The 16,799-nt window shown below is 34.3% G+C and overlaps 1 protein-coding gene across 1 annotated transcript in view; it reads left to right on the forward strand.

The window, feature by feature from the left end:
* Window positions 1-16,799, forward strand: part of Tbc1d5 (TBC1 domain family member 5) — a 454,552-nt gene that overhangs the window by 249,760 nt on the left and 187,993 nt on the right. The window contains exons 13-14 of the mRNA XM_048801010.1: window positions 1,509-1,513; window positions 15,535-15,547. Coding sequence (XP_048656967.1) covers window positions 1,509-1,513; window positions 15,535-15,547 — 18 coding nt within the window. The remainder of the gene's footprint in view (window positions 1-1,508; window positions 1,514-15,534; window positions 15,548-16,799) is intronic.

The raw sequence follows: 16,799 nt of genomic DNA on the forward strand, positions 1-16,799 counted from the left end.
TTCTCCAACTCCATCCATTTACCTGCAAATGCCATGATATTGTTCTCTTTTAATGCTGAGTAATATTGCATTGTGTATATATACCACAGTTTTTTAATCCATTTATTCATCTACTGAAGGGCATCTAGGTTGGTTGTACAATTTAGCTATTGTGAATGGTGCTGCTATAAACATTGATGTGGCTGCGTTACTATAGTATGCTTTTTTGAAGTCCTTTGGGTATAGACAGAGGAGTGGGATAGCTGGGTCAAATGGTGGTTCCATTCCAAGTTTTCCAAGGAATCTCAATACTGCTTTCCATATTTTGGTTGCACCAATTTGCAGTCCCACCAGCAGTATAGGAGTGTGCCTTTCTTCCCACATCCTCACCAGCACTTATTGTTGTTTGTATTCTTAATAGCTGCCATTCTGACTGGAGTGAGATGAAATCTTAAGAGTAGTTTTGATTTGCATTTCTCTAATTGCTAGAGATGTTGAACATTTTTTCATATATTTGTTGATTGATTATATATCATCTTCTAAGAAGTGTCTGTTCAATTCCTTGGCCCATTTATCGATTGGGTTATTTGTGGTTTTGGTGTTAAGATTTTTGAGTTCTTTATGTATCCTGGGGATTAGTGCTCTATCTGATGTGCGTGTGGTGAAAATTTGCTCCCATTCTGAGGCTGTCTGTTCACCTCACTGATTGTTTCTTTTGCTGAGAAAAAGCTTTTTAGTTTGACTCCATCCCATTAATTGAGTCTTGATTTTATTTCTTGTTCTATAGGAGTCTTACTAAGGAAGTCAGGGCCTAATCTGACATGATGAAGATTTGGGTCTACTGTTTCTTCTATTAGGTGCAGGGTCTCTGGTTTAATTCCTAGGTCATTGATCCACTTAGTGTTGAGTTTTGTGCATGATGAGAAATAGGGGCTTAATTTCATTTTGTTGCATATGGATTTCCAGTTTTCCCAGCACCATTTGTGGAAGAGGCTATCCTTTCTCCATTATATGTGTTTGGCACCTTTGTCTAATATGAGATAACTGTATTTATGTGGGTTGGTCTCTGTGTCCTCTATTCTGTACCATTGGTGTACAAGTGCCAATATTTTGGTGCCAGTATTATGCCGTATTTGTTACTATTGTTCTGTAGTGTAGTTTATGGTCTAGTGTAGTGATGCCACCTGCTTTACTCTTCTTGCTAAGGATTGCTTTAGCTATTCTGGGTCCCTTATTTTTCCAGATGACCTTCATGGCTGTTTTTTCTGTTTCTATGAGGAATGCCATTTGGATTTTGATTGGAATTGCATGAAATCTGTATAGTGCTTTTGGTAGTACGGTCATTTTGACAGTATTAATTCTGCCTATCCAAGAACAAGGGAGATCGTTCCATCTTCTAAGGTCTTCTTTAATTTCTTTTCTTTAGCGTTCTGTAACTTTCATTGTAGAGGTCTTTCACCTCTTTCATTAAGTTGATTCCCACGTATTTTATGTTTTATTTACTTATTTTTTTAAGGCTATTGTAAAAGGGGAAGTTTTCGTAGTTTCTCTTTCAGAAGTATTGATGTACAGAAATGCCTTTGACGTATGGGTGTTGATTTTATGACCTGCTACTTTGCCAAATTCATTTATTAGTTCTAGGAGTCTTCTGGTGGAATTTTTTGGATCTTCTAAGTATAGAATCATACCATTGGCAAATAGTGATAATTTGAGTCCTTCTTTTCCTATCCATCTCTCTTTAATTTCTTTTGTCTGTCTAATTGCTCTGGCTAGAGTTTCAAGAACTATGTTAAATAGTAGTGGTGAAAGAGGGCATCCCTGTCTTGTTCCAGTTTTGAGGGAAGGCTTTCAATTTTTCTCCATGTAGAATGATGTTGCCTGGGGTTTAGCATAGATAGCTTTTACAATGTTGAGATATGTTCCTGTTATCCCTAGTTTTTCTAGTGTTTTGAACATGAAGAGGTGCTTTATTTTGTCAAATGCTTCTTCTGCATCTGTTGATCTGCATCTTCTTATCTTTAAGTCTATTGATGTGATGAATTACATTTATTGATTTCTATATGTTGAACCAACCTTTGCATCCCTGGGATGAACCCCAGTTGATCGTGGGGCACTATCTTTTTGATATGTTTTTGTATTAGATTTGCCAGGATTTTATTAAGAATTTTTGCATCTATGTTCATTAGAGAGATTGGTCTGAAATTTTCTTTCTTTGATGTGCCTTTGCCTGGTTTTGGAATCAGGGTGATATTGACCTTGTAGAATGAGTCTGGAAGTGCTCCCTCTTTTTCTATTTCATGAAATAAATTGAAGAGTACTGGTATTAGTTCTTTAAAGATCTTGTAGAACTCAGCTGTGCATCCATCTGGTCCTGGGCTTTTTTTGGTTGGTTGGCTTCTTCTATTTCATCACTTGAAATTGATCTGTTTAAATTGTGTATATCATCCTGATTCAATTTGGGCAAATCATATGACTCTAGAAATTTGTAGATGCCTTTGATATTGTCTATTTTATTGGAGTACAAGTTTTCAATTTATAATCACCTTCTATATTTCTGTAGTGTCCATCGTGATAATTTCTTTTTTATCGCATATGTTAGTAATTTGAGCTTTCTCTCTCTTTCTCTTCATTAGGCTAAGGTTTCTATCAATTTTATTTGTTTTTTCAAAGAACCAACTTTTTGTTTTGTCTATTGTTTCAGTTGTTTCTTCTGTACCACTTTCATCGATTTAAGCTCTGATTTTAGTTATTTTCTGTCTTTACTGCTTTTGGTGTTGATCTGTTTTTCTTTTTTCTAGGCTTTGAGATGCAATGTTAGGTCATTTATTTGTTTTAAGGAATGAACTCCATGCAGTGAACTTTCCTCTTAGTACTGCCTTCATAGTGTCCCAGAGAGTTTGATTATGTCCTATTAGTGTCCTCATTCACATCTTAGAATACTTTAATCTCCTCTGGATGTCTTTTTTGCAACCCATTGTTCATTCAGTAGCATATTATTTAGTCTCTGGGTGTTGGAGTAATTTTTATTTTTTATTTTATCATTGATTTCTAATTTCATTCCAGTATGATCTGATAGAATGCAGGTTAGTATCTCTACTTTTTTATATTTGCTAAGAGTTGCTTTGTGGCACAATATATGGTCTATTTTAGAGAAGGTTCCATGTGCTGCTGAGAAGAAAGTGTATTTGCTCATTGAGGGATGAATCATGCTATATATTTCTGTTATAACTCAATATATATTTTATATGTATGTATATATATATATGTGTGTGTGTGTGTGAATTAAATAAAATTGCTTAGTGTATTTGCTCATTGATGGATGAATTATTCTATATATGTCAGTTAAGTCTAAGTTATGAATTGAATATTGAGTTCTTTTCTTTCTTTTTTTCAGCTTTTGTTTGGAAAATCTATCCAGTGGTGAAAGAGGAGTGTTAAAGTCACCCAGAATTATTATGTTGTGCTCTATTTGACTCTTGAACTTGAGAAAAATTTGTTTGATGAATGTAGATGCTCCATTTTGGGGGGCATATATATTTATAATTGTTAAGTCTTGTTGGTGTATGCTTCCCTTGAGCAGTATGTAGTGTCCTTCTTTATCCCTTTTGATTAACTTTCACTTAAAGTCTACTTTATTTGATATGAGAATGGAAACCCCTGCTTGCTTCTGCAGACCATGTGAGTGGTATGATTTTTCCCAAACTTTGACCTTCAGTTTGTGGATGTCTTTTCCTATGAGTTGAGTCTCTTGGAGGTAGTATTTTGCTGGGTATTTTTTTTTTTTAATCCAGTCTGCCAGTCTGTCTTTTGATTGGTGAGTTTAGGCCATGAACATTAATGTTTATTATTGAGATATGATTTGTATTCCCAGCCATTTTTGTTTATGTTTGGTATTTAACTTGGTTTCTCCTTTGATTAGTTTATCCTTTAGTGTAATACTTTCCTTTGCTGATTTTCATTGTTTTTCAATTCCTCGTTATGGTATTTTTTGCCGAGGATGTTCTGTATTGCAGGCTTTCTACTTGTAAATTCTCTTAACTTTTGTTTATCATTGAAAGTTTTTATTTCAGCATCAAATCTAAAGCTTAATTTCTTGGATATAAGATTTTTGGTTGGCATCCATTTTCTTTCAGCACTTGGTATATGTTGTTTCATGATCTCCTGGCTTTGAGGTTCTGGGTTGAAAAATCTGCTGATCTATGTGATCTGATTCCTCTCTCTTGTAGTCTAAAGATTCTATCCTTATTCTTTATGTTAGGCATTTTCGTTAAATGTGCCTTGTTGTAGATCTGTTGTAATTTTGTATGTTTGGTGTCCTATAAGCCTATTGTGTTTGATTTTCCAATTCATTCTGCATGTTTGGGAAATTTTCTGATATTACCTCATTGAAGAGATTGTGCATTCCTTTGGTTTGAAACTCTGTGCCATCCTCTATCCCAATAACTCTTTGATTTAGTCTTTTGATGTTATCCCATAATTCTTGGATGTTCTGCTGATGGTTTCTTATCACCTTCAATCTTATCAATTATGTGGTCAACTTTATTTTCCAGATTGTATAATTTGTCTTCATTATCTGACTTTCTGTCTTCCAAGTGATCTAGTCTGTTTGTGATGCTTTCTATTGAGTTTTTTATTTGGTTTATTTTTTTCTTCATTTTAAGGATTTCTGATTTTTTTTTTTTTTAGAATCTCTCTTTCTTGAATTAATCTTTTGCTACCTATATTTGCTCCCTTTTTCCTTTGTTGGTGTCATCAGTTGATGCGTATATTTCCTCCCTTGTTTATTAGTGTCGTTAGCGGTTGTCTATATTTGCTCATTGGAGTGTTCCATTTTTGCCTGTATTTGCTCATTTAGGTCATTCTTCAATTCACAAATCATTTTAACTTTGAATATTCTGAACTCCTTCTCTGACATTTTTATCAACTGCACAGTCCTTGGGTTCTGGTATTGTAGTATCCTGGTTTGTTTGGGGTACTTTACTCCCTTGAGTTTTCATTTTGTCTATGAGATTTCCTTTCTTGCATTTTGGATCTGATATTTTACAGTTTCTACCCCATAATCTTGTAGTATCTGTGCAGATTCCTCTATCTCACCTTAGTGTTGGGCTTCCAGACCCTTCCAGTATCCCAGGATGGATGCTGCTGCAACTATATGTGTTGGTGGCAGTAGCAGAAGGTAAGTTGGGGGATAGCAGTGGAGGTGCCCCAGGATGGATACAAAGTCTTTCAGAGATGGGGCTGAAAGGGTGGGCCTTACACTGGCTTTGATATGCCTGCTCCAAGATGCAGCTGCTTCTAGGCCCTATCTCTTGTCCCAGGGTGGAGGTTAGTGCATGGGGCAGGCTATGGGGATGGTTTCAGTGACTCAAGATGGAAGTGGGTTAGACTTGGGCTCCCAGGTGGTGTGTGGGGAAGGGCAGATCCAGGCCTACCCTGCACCCTGGTTCCTATGCCGGTCATCGAGGTGGGTCTCAGCCAGGCCTGACCTCTGATGGGGGTCTGCCAGTGGGTGGAGGCCATCGTTGGCCGAGCCTGAGCTCCCATGTGTGTCTGCCAATGGCAGGATAGACCCGGGTCTACCTTGAGCCCTGGCCCTGGTTACTAAGAAGGTCTGCAAGGCAGATCTCCATATTCTCATTTTTTAGATGAGGAAATGAAGGCTTACCATAGTTTGTTTATATTAAACAGCTGCTAAGGAGCTGAGTGGGGCTTTGAACTCATGCTTACATTCACATTCTATTTTGAGTAGGACTAAGTGTGGTAGAAAACTAAGGCAATTGAATGCATTGTGTGTCAGACTGGATCAAATTCAGCTTCATCAGATTAGCTTCAAAGACTAGGAAGGTAAATTAGAGGATTTTTGTTAACTAATCTGGTATATGGTTTAGATTTGAAATGTACCCCCAAAAGCTCATATGTTGAATGAATACTTGGTTCCCAATAGAGCAGTGTTCAGAGTTAGGATTTGGGGAAGCAACTGGATCATGAGGGCTCTAACTTCATGAGGGGATTAATCCATTAGGGAGTCATAGCTGATGGACTCTTGGGAAATTGTGGAAACTGTAGAAGGTGGAACCTAGTTGGAGCAAATAGGATCTTGTGGGCATACCCTTGAGAATATCTTGTCCCCAGTCCCTTCCACATGCTTGCTCTCTGCTTCCCAGCTGCCATAATATGAACAGCTTTGTTCCACTAAGCCTTTCCACCATGATGTACTGCCTTTTCTTGATTGTAAGCAATAGAACCAGCCAACCATGGACTGAATCTCTGAACTCCTGAGCTAAAATAAATTTTTCCTCCTTTAAGTTGTATTTCTCAGGTATTTGTCACAGTGATATAAGCTGACTTAACATGCCTGTTAAGGAAGTAATAGAAAAATCAAGGTCACTGCAGAGCCTAAGGCCGTCAGATCTCAAAAACTAGGATTAAGCTCAGAATATTCTATATAGAATGTGCCAACAGTACATGCATAGCTAAAATAATAAGCTATATCTTTAAGCTTAAATCTTCCTGTCCAAGTCCAATGGTGGCCTCATAGAAATCAGACTGCTGGATACAAAATAAGAAAAAGAGAAATATCTGTTATGTGAATCTTAACATTGACCTACTAAAATAAAAAGCTTATTAGTAATTTTGCAAAAAGAGAATCTTTACTGACAAAGTGACTATGTATTTTAGCCTAATCAAAAGCCAAGTAGGAAAAGTTAGTCACATCTGTTTAAATTTAGGTATGGTACCATCCACATGCCTTCTAGGTAAAATCATGGTTTTACCAATGAAAGGTAAATAAAAATTGAGCAAGGGGAAAGCAAGTGTAAGAGGACTGCTAAAAAGAAATATAACTAGTTCAATATAATTAAGTCTATATGAAGGAATGCAATTGTCAAAGAAGAGCTGAAAAAACTGAAGAGCAGTAAAAACTATTTTAAATATTGTTATATTAGATCTGTTAATCCTAGTAAGTAATTTAAAGTAAAAATGGTGTATAAAAGTTTATGTCATTCTGGTGGGTGCATTGGTGCACACCTGTAATCTCAGGGCTTGGGAGGCTGAGGCAGGAGGATTGCATGTTCAAGGCCAACCTCATCAACTCATTGAGACCCTTTTTCTAAATAAAAAAAGAAAAAAAGGGCTGGTGATGTGGCTCAGTGGTTAAGTCCCCTGAGTTTATTAATCCATTCTACCAAAATAAAAAAAAAAAAGTCTGTGTAATTCAGCAGTACATATGGAAGAATTCAGATATACTATGTTATTTCTATTCACTTTCATTGGTATTTGTAATCACTAAGTTTATGGTTTTAAAATTCCTTGTAAAATAGTATCAGTGCAATAGGATTGTGAACGCTAAATGAGAAAAATCATCCAGAGTATAATACATGGCACATTGTAAACACTCAATTAATGTTCATTGTTAATAATTTTTAAGATGCTTAGTGGAAAATGCCTTGCTTCCAATAGGAGTGGTGAAGTACTAGTAATAAGAATAACAAAATAAAATAACAATCCTTACAAACAAGGATAAAAGATGACAAACTCAATAGGTATAATACTATAAATAAATGTTTTAAGTTCACATAATAAAAGGCAGAGTGTCTAAACTTTATAGACAATATACAACTATATACTGCTTGAGACAGCTCAAGTAAATTAGTTAGCTTGTTAAAAGGAACACAGAAGTAACAATAATAATATAAAAATATACTTCAAAACAAAAGTATTGAAAGAAATTAATAAAACATTTAACCCTTTTTCTTAATATTTATTTTTTTAGTTGTAGTTCAACACAATACCTTTATTTCACTTATTTATTTTTTTTATGCAGTGCTGAGGATCGAACCCAGGGTCTCACACGTGTGAGGCGAGCCATCTACCACTGAGCCACAATCCCAGCCCCAACATTTAACTCTTAACTGACGTAAAATTATTTTGAATTTTGGTGTGTAAGGTCCATGATGGCAAGAAGTTTGACTTTTTTGTTTATTAATGTATCTTAGATTATTCCCTAACAGAATCTGGCATGTGGTAAGCATTAGGTAAATAATTTTTGCATAGAACAATGGATGGAAATGAAGTAAAAACAAATGAAAGAAAGATCACAAATCAATGCAAGGATCTAGTGATTCAAAATACAGGGCACTGAAAATTTATTACTTTGAGGAATACTGAGTTGTAAGTACAGAAAATAATTAATAGAAAACATGAGTGAATAACCTGTCTCCTCATGATCATAGATTTTCTATGATTGTTAGTAAAAGATAACTGAGAGAATAAATTTGAAATTTGACTGCTCCAAAATTTCAATTTAGTAAAATTCAGTGCAAATGCAAACTAGTTTAAAAAAATCAACATATACAAAGAAAATATATAACAGAATGAACACCAAATTTTTTTATTAGTTCTGATTATTTATACGTGACAGTAGAAAGCATTTTGACACATTATATATAATGGAGTATAATTTCTCATTCTTCTGATTGTACATGATGTAGAATTACACTGGTCATGTACTCATATATGATATTAGGTAATAATGTCCAATTCATTCTACTATCCTTCTTGCCCTCACCGCCCCGCTTCACTCCCCTCAGTGTAATCCAAAGTACCTCTATTCTTCCCTAGTCACGTCCCCTTATTGTGAATTAGTGTCTGCATATGAGAGGAAACATTTGGCCTTTGGTTCTGTGGGATTCACTTATTTCACTTAGCATAATATTTTCCAGCTCTATCTATTTACCAGCAAATGTCATAATTTCATTCTTTTAAGGCCGAGTAATATTCCATCATGTATATGTACCACATTTTCTTCATATATTCATCTGTTGAAGGGCACTTAGGTTGATTTCATAGATTAGCTATCATGAGTTGAGCTGCTATAAACATTGATGTAGTCACTGTAGTATGCTGATTATAAGATCTTTGGGTATAAACCAAGGAGTGGGATAGCTGAATCAAATGATAGTTCCATTCAGAGTTTTCTGAGGAATTTCCATACCAATTTCCTTAATGATTGCACCAATTTACATTCCCACTAGCAATGTATGAGTGTACCTTTCCCCCATGTCCTTGCCAATGTTTATTGTTGCTTGTATTCTTGTTAATTGCCATTCTGACTGGAGTGAAATAGAATTCTCAGTGTAGTTTTAATTTGCATTTCTCTAATTTCTAGAGATTGTATTTTGTCTTTTTAAAAATTTTATAGTTGTAGATGGACAGCATGCCTTTATTTGTTTAGTTTTTATGCGGTGCTAAGGATCAAACCCAGTGCCTCACGCATGCTAGCCAAGCGCTCTGCTATTGAGCTACAGCCCTAGCCCTGTATATCTTCTTGTGTGAAGTGTCTGTTTAGTTCCTTAACCCATTTATTTATTGGGTCATCTGTTTTTTTGTTTTGTTTTTGTTTTTGGCACTAAGTTTTTTGAATTCTTTATATATCCTGGAGATTAATGCTGTATCTGAGGTGCATGTGGCAAAGATTTTCTCCTATTCTCTGTAGGCTGTTTCTCCATGTTCTTGATTGTTTCCTTTACTCAGAAGAAGCTTTTTAGTTTGAATCCATCCCATTTATTGATTCTTGATTTTACTTCTTGACTTTGGGAGTCATCTTAAGGAAGTCAATTCCTAAGCTAACATGGTGAAGATTTGGGCCTACTTTTTCTTCTATTAGGCACAGAGTCTCTGTTCTTGTGCCTAAGTCTTTGATCCACTTTGAGTTGATTTTTGGGTAGGGTGAGAGATGGGGTTTAATTTCATTTTGCTGCATATGAGTTAAAACCAAATTCTTATTATTTTAAAACAAAGAATCTCTTAAATTAGGAAGAAACCACTATCCCATTAATAGAAATATAAAGTGAGCTGACAAATCATAGGGAATAATTAACAATGGACATTAAATATAGTGGGTAGCTGTTAAAATATTTAAAGAAATAACAAATTTTTAAAAATAATTTTCATTGAGATTAATAAGGATTAGATAAAAATTTTACCAACTGTTAATATAATCAATTGTGGAGGCAATTGGGAAAGTGAGTCAGAACCTGATAAATTGACTTCTTTGATCCATGATTCCACTAAGAATATAAAAATCTTAAATAAAGGCTGTGAGAGATTTTTTCCAGGATCGTTAATGATATGAAATGAGAATTAATATATTTCCAATAATAGGGAATATAATAATAGAGGAAATAATATTAAAATGAAATAATTTAAAATATGACACCAAAATTATGTGCTAATTTGAAGACTAACCACATGAAAGAATGCTTATATTTTAAAAGAGAAATCAGAATCAAAACTCACATATGCTGTATTTATTTTCATTCTTTCAGAAATAATATTTGCTTCATATAAAACTTAAACTAGAAAACATTTTAACATTGTTATCACCACATATATCTTTTTAAATACTTTTTAAAAATTTTTCTCACTTGGAATGTATATTGATTTTATAAGGCCAAAAAATGTGAGGGCAAAATTACAATGTACGTAATTGCTATTAATGAATACATATGTTAACATTCAAAAAACTTAAACACTTTGAAGACATTTTAAACACTGTCAGTAATATCTGGGGAATTAAGGAAAATGTAGGGATTGAAAGAATATTTAATATGAGGCGCTGTCTCTATTTCAACATCCACAATCAAATGTATTCACCTCAAATCTGACAATATTTTTGGATCTTTTTAAAAGTTGAATTTAATTCTTTTGAAATGGAAATCATTATTATGAAGAACTATCATATTTTCACCAATCAGTTGGGGAAAACAAAGCTGCATTTTCCACCAGACTAGAGAAGAACTTTGAACAGAATATTTTTATTTCACTACTATCTTCTAATATTCTTTTGCTCAAAGTGGATATTTGTGGACTGGATGGTATTACATTTAGTTATTAATGTTTCTTTATGAAACAACCATGCTTAATGAGTATGAATGAGTACATACATTGTTGCCTTATGTGATATAAGACCTTTGACAGCATATCATACAGCTTTGTTATTTGCCTGTCCAAAATCCTAGGATATTCTTGGAAGGTCACCTCTTTTAGCTAATCATGAGCTGCTTCAATCCCAAATGTAGCATCCATATGTAACAACTGAATATCTCAACTTGCTGAGAAATTTGATACAATCATAGATAACTTATTCAATGGCAGATCTCATTCACTTCTCTAGCATAACTCCCAGGGTAAAATAACAAATATTCCCATTCCTCCACAGCACGACAGAAGGAGAAAAGAAGTAAGACTTGAAATAATGCAGACTTATATTATGTCTTTGATATTTACTCTATTTCCTATTCAAGTTAATATAGATACTCAGTCAGGATAGCTTCTATAGTGACTAATGTTTTCATACATATTATTGTGTTCACATATAAATATGTAAACTTAGTTTTGGATAGTGTAATATTGCTAGAATAGTGTGCAGCTTGTGGGGGCATTATGTTGGACATGATAATAGGAGTGGATTTGGCCATAAATAACAGAAATTTAACTAGCAGTGGCCTAAACAAATCAGATTAATTTTTCTTAAAGTAATAAGTCTAGAGTTAAGCAGCTGCTGACAGTGACTCGGTAGTATTAAGGCCTCTATATTTCTTATCCTTTCTTCATGTTTATGGCAAAATATTCTCAAGGTGGTGGTTATGGCTAGTGTGCTGTTCAGTACTTTAGTAGATAGTTTAAAGCAGGAAATGTATGCAAGCAACTGGTGCAGACTATACCTGTCCTTTTGGATAAAGCACAGTAGAAACTCTGCCTGCAGCTTCCTCTAGCAGACATAGACTCAAATTGCTTTAGTAGAATTCTGTCATGTCCAAACTTAACTGCAAAGAAGGGTAGGAAAGCAGGGAGTTATGGTTACTTTAGACCCATGCGCTCCCCGAGTCTGGGCACATTTTGTGGGTAGAGCACTGCATGTTAGACAACTGATAGTTTTTTTTACATGAACTTGAAGTTTTAGAGAAAACTCCCTAAAAGACATAATACCTGGCCTTTGTATTAAAATGTAAGTAAGAATAATAGAATAAAAAAGTGAAAGATACATATCTATAAGTAGATCCTTCATCGAATTTCAAGAGATGAAAACTCTAATATTTAAAATAAAAATTAAATTGGATGGAAATAACAGCAGGTTGAACATTATGGTAGAAAAGATGAATGAACTTGAAGACACAGTAGTAGAAACTATCATTGAATACATGATAGGCACCTCAGCTTTTTAAAAAATTCCTGGGTACTTTTGATACACGGAGAATATCATTCTGTCATGTATATGGTTATAGACTTTATTGTGAAGTTTCTAAGTAAAATGGTTTTAAATGAGTGATTTTCAATATACTTTTGTAATGCTATAGCTTAAGAACTCTAACTCATAAATCTGGAAATGCAATGTTTACTGTAGAACAGAATATCTTTGTTTGCTCCTTCCTAAAATTTTACCTATAGTTTGAAATTTCTTCTTAAATGACTTCTTCCACTGGTGTTTAAAAACCTAGCAAATATATTGGACTGATGAAAACAACCAAAAAACTAATGTTGGTATATTTAGGTAACATGTTTATAGTTTGAAATGTGTCCAAATGTCTAGATTTTAAGTAGTGTTTTACAATGAGCTATGAAATACTTCTAAAGTATGTAACATATAAGAAAAAAATTTATCATGAGTTTTCACCTCTGCAAATAAGACCTCATTTTAAAAATTATATATCATGAAACAGTTCATTTATTAAAAATCACTGTTTAGCACGGTGTGATGGCACATGCCTGTAATCCCAGCAGCTCAGGAGGCTGAGGCAGTAGAATGGAGAGTTCAAAGCCAGCCTGCCTCAGCAACAGTGAGGTACTAAGCAACTCAATGAGACTCTGTCTCTAAATAAAATATAAAATAGGTGCTGGACATGTGGCTCAGTGGTTAACACTCCGTGAGTTCAATCCCTGGTACCAAAAAAAAAAACAACAACAAAAAAAAAACCCACTGTTTAATATATTCTCTAAATTTTCCTGCAAGTATTTGATTATACTCATGAGTTTAAAATTTATGTATCTCAATAAGGTGATTGTAACATAAAATAATGCTAGATACCTGATAAATGCTGATACACTGAAAACTGACAGGCCATGACATGATAGAAATATCCCTAAACTGAACATAGTTCCAGATATATGTACAAAGGTATTAAAAGTTCTTTAAATTTTGTATCTTTAACAGAATAACACTTTAGCAATCCCAGTATTAAAATCACTAACCTGGGCCACTTCAGGTTATACCACCATTCTTTAAAGAGAGCCTAGCAAAACTGTGAATTCCAAACCATTCTGTCTTTAACTGCTGCACATAAAACAAATATTGCTCATCATTATACAAAATACATGTATGAAGATGTGAGGAAAAAAAGAATTGCATCACCTTAGATTGGGTAGAAAAAAGTGATGGGAAGGGGGGGAAGGAAGGACAGTAGAATGAAATAGACATTATTATTGCTATGTATATATACGTGACTGGATGTCCAATGTGATTCTGCAACCTGTACATTCAGAATAATGAGAAATTATATCCCATCTGATTCAAATGTATGATATGTCAAGGTCATTGTACTGTCATGTGTAACTAATTAAAACAAAAACAAACAACAACAACAACAACAACAAAAAACAAATATTGCCCCCAAATCTTACACAAAATACAAGGCTGAGAAAAAAATAAAATTTCAACAGAAATATATTATGTCAGGGTTGTCTTAAATCACAGTGGGACAAAGGAATATCATCTTTAACCTGCATGATTTGATAACATTATGATATAACTGACATTGTATTTGAGTCTATTAGCTATCAGTACATTTAGACTGGAAGGGAAGTAACTTTTACTCTTGAATCAAAACTGATTTCTAAAGCTTGGAGGAAATTTTTTTAGGACTCCCTAGGAAATAATAGTTAAGTGTAGGCAAAAATCCTAGAATTAATTAGTTTTTCATATTCAGTTTCTCTTACTTTTCATCATTAGCTTTTTTATTTCATAAGTCTCTGTTTTTCTACTCTCTATCACCAAGTAGACCAGAGGCAAATTGAATATCTACTGTTAATTGCCCTAATAAGCTCTTTCCTTTTGCCATATGGTAATTAATGTGTGATATCATACTCCATGATTAAGTGTACTTTGTAATTACTCAAACCTTTGTCACTTATGCTAGTGATTACATTGTGTGTCCTTGATAAGTGTCTGGCCAGACATGAGTTTCTGCCTTTATTTTGGGCACTCTGTTTAAAATGTATAAAACCATTTGAGAATCAGGAGTGCTTCAAATAAATGTCTGTAAGTTCAAGGTTTGTAGAAAAGTGTTCCCTGTCTAGTTTTTTAATAAATTTGAGATCACTAATTTGTGTCTTGTATGAAAATTAGAAGTTATAGCTAGACATGGTGGCACACTCCTGCAATCCCAATGACTAAGGAAGCTGAGGTGGGAGAATCACAAGTTTACAACCAGCATCAGCAACTTATCAAGGCCCTAAGCAATTTAGCAAGAACCTGTCTCAATAAAATATAAAAAGGCTGGGGATGTGGCTCAGTGGTTAAGCGCCCCTGGGTTCAATCCCCAGTCAAACAAACAAAAAAAAAAAAGTAATTTTTCCATGAGATATGATTTCATCTGACCCAGAATCCTGCCTTTCGGCTAATAGTTCTTCCTTGACCTGATTGTTTGAAAATGATGAACTTGCTTAATGAAGGGAACCTCTCTTCCAAGCTCATAATTTCATAGGATGATGTTTGATAAAAGGCTGATGAATTAATTAAGACAATTTGTCATTTATTTCACTATGTTAGAAAGGATGAAAGGCAAAAGTGCTTCAACCACAAATCTTTCTTTCACGAATCAGGGATACAGGTAAAATGCTGGTAAAGGCATGTTGCCCTTCTTTTCCTTCTTTCTTCTCTTTTTGACCACTTTGGGTTTTGTCTTGTATTCATTGTCCCCACAGATCACTCATTTTGGTCATTTATTTTATAGATCTGTCCAGAATAGCTGCAGAAAAACATATTTATTAGTAATATTTTAAAATAATAATATAGTTCTGTTTTGCATGTCTTCTAAAAACTTTTCATTGAAATTTGCTTTCTTAATAACAATACTTTATTTTCTGTACCTCAATTATTATTTGTTCTTATTATAACTTAAATAGTTTGTGGGGTTAAAAAAAACCTCATTTCTACAAATGTTTAGTCTTTTATTGCAGTAAATATTGTAATACATAGAATTTGTTGGAGAAGAGATGTATGCCTTTTAAAAGAACTTAGTTTATAGGCTGTGGTTGTTGCTCAGCAGTAGTGCACTCACCTAGCATGTGAGAGAGAGGCACTGGGTGGTTCGATCCTCAGCACCACATAAAAAGAAATAAAATAAAGGTATAAAAATATATTTTAAAAAGAACTTAGTTTATAATATGTAATAATTTATATAAGTTCTAAGAGGCATAAAAGAGTAACAGTGACTGAGTATAACAAGTTATTGACTGAGATTCACGCTTAATACTAATTAGGTTCAGCTTTTATTAAAGAGAACCTCTGATCTAATGGATTCAATGGATTTAAACAATTAAAAATTGTATTAGTGAGAAAAGTGAACATTATGAACTATGTGAAAATTCAGCCAAGGTAGTTTACTCTAAAGAGAACAAGAGATCTAGGTTCCTCTAGCTGGGCTCTCCACTTGGAGAGAAGAGAAGAAGGGTCCAGAACTACAAATTTATTTTAATGGGTAGAATTTTATATCATCATTGCTTGGTGTATGTTGTAGGTTTAGTTCATTTGAATTGCCAGTTGATAATTAATAGGGTTTTACTATTTTCAACAAGAAATAGCCATAGAAATATATTTATATTATTTATACCTGTTCTTTTGAAAATTCTTCATTCACTGCAACCCAGAACCTGTTGTTGTGTTAGTAAACAGAACCATTAAGTCTAATTAAGAGTACGTCCTTTTTATGGTTACCACAGGAAGTTTCTACTTATAAAGCACTTAAAACAGTGTCTAGCATATAGGAAACACTTTCTAAGTGTTTAGTAAAATAATATGAGGTCACAAAATTCTGGTTAAACCTCATTGTTGTAACTAATAAAAAAATTATAAAAAGTATCACTCCCTCAAATTGAAAACTCAGAAGTTGATTGTTTCTAGAGCTGTCAGTACCTATATTCCAAGTGCCTTTTGCTCTGGTTTAGCCCATCAATCAGTTACTGTCTTTCCTGTAGCTTCATCAGTTTCAAGCAGGAGGAGTGCCTCTCTCTACCTCTTGGTATGTCCAACTATAGTGCCAACTCAGGATAGACTGCCTCCTTCTGTTGTTTTTGATCCTTTTCAACTTTTCACTCCTACTCTTTTCTTTTGTGGAAAATGCAGTTTTTAAACTATAGTAAATGGGACGGGGGAAGAGTGATCAGTTGTCCTTCTGTAGTGTGTTACTAGTGGTGGAGAGAGAGGGAGTACCTCCTTCCTGCACAGTTCTGCCTACAGTCAGGCTGAGAAGCTTTCTTCTGACTTCTCTTCATCACCTTGGCTTTCTGCCTGTGTAGTCTTTTATTCTTTTCCACCCTCTTCTTATAGCTGCTTCCTTCCCTGCACCTTACCAATGCTCTCTGCTAGTTAAGACAGAGACAGGAAGAAAAAGAAAAGGAAGGAATGCAAAATGCAATATGGGCACAGTTTTTCAGTTTGATAGCAATGCATTTTAATCACTTAAATTATACTCTATTCTTTTTTATCACACAACACTGACCATCCCTCCTTTGTCCCTTTTTTAAAACTAGAGATCTATGGGGCT

Source organism: Marmota marmota, unplaced genomic scaffold (genome assembly GCF_001458135.2).
Source record: "Marmota marmota marmota unplaced genomic scaffold, marMar, whole genome shotgun sequence".
NCBI lineage: Eukaryota > Metazoa > Chordata > Mammalia > Rodentia > Sciuridae > Marmota > Marmota marmota.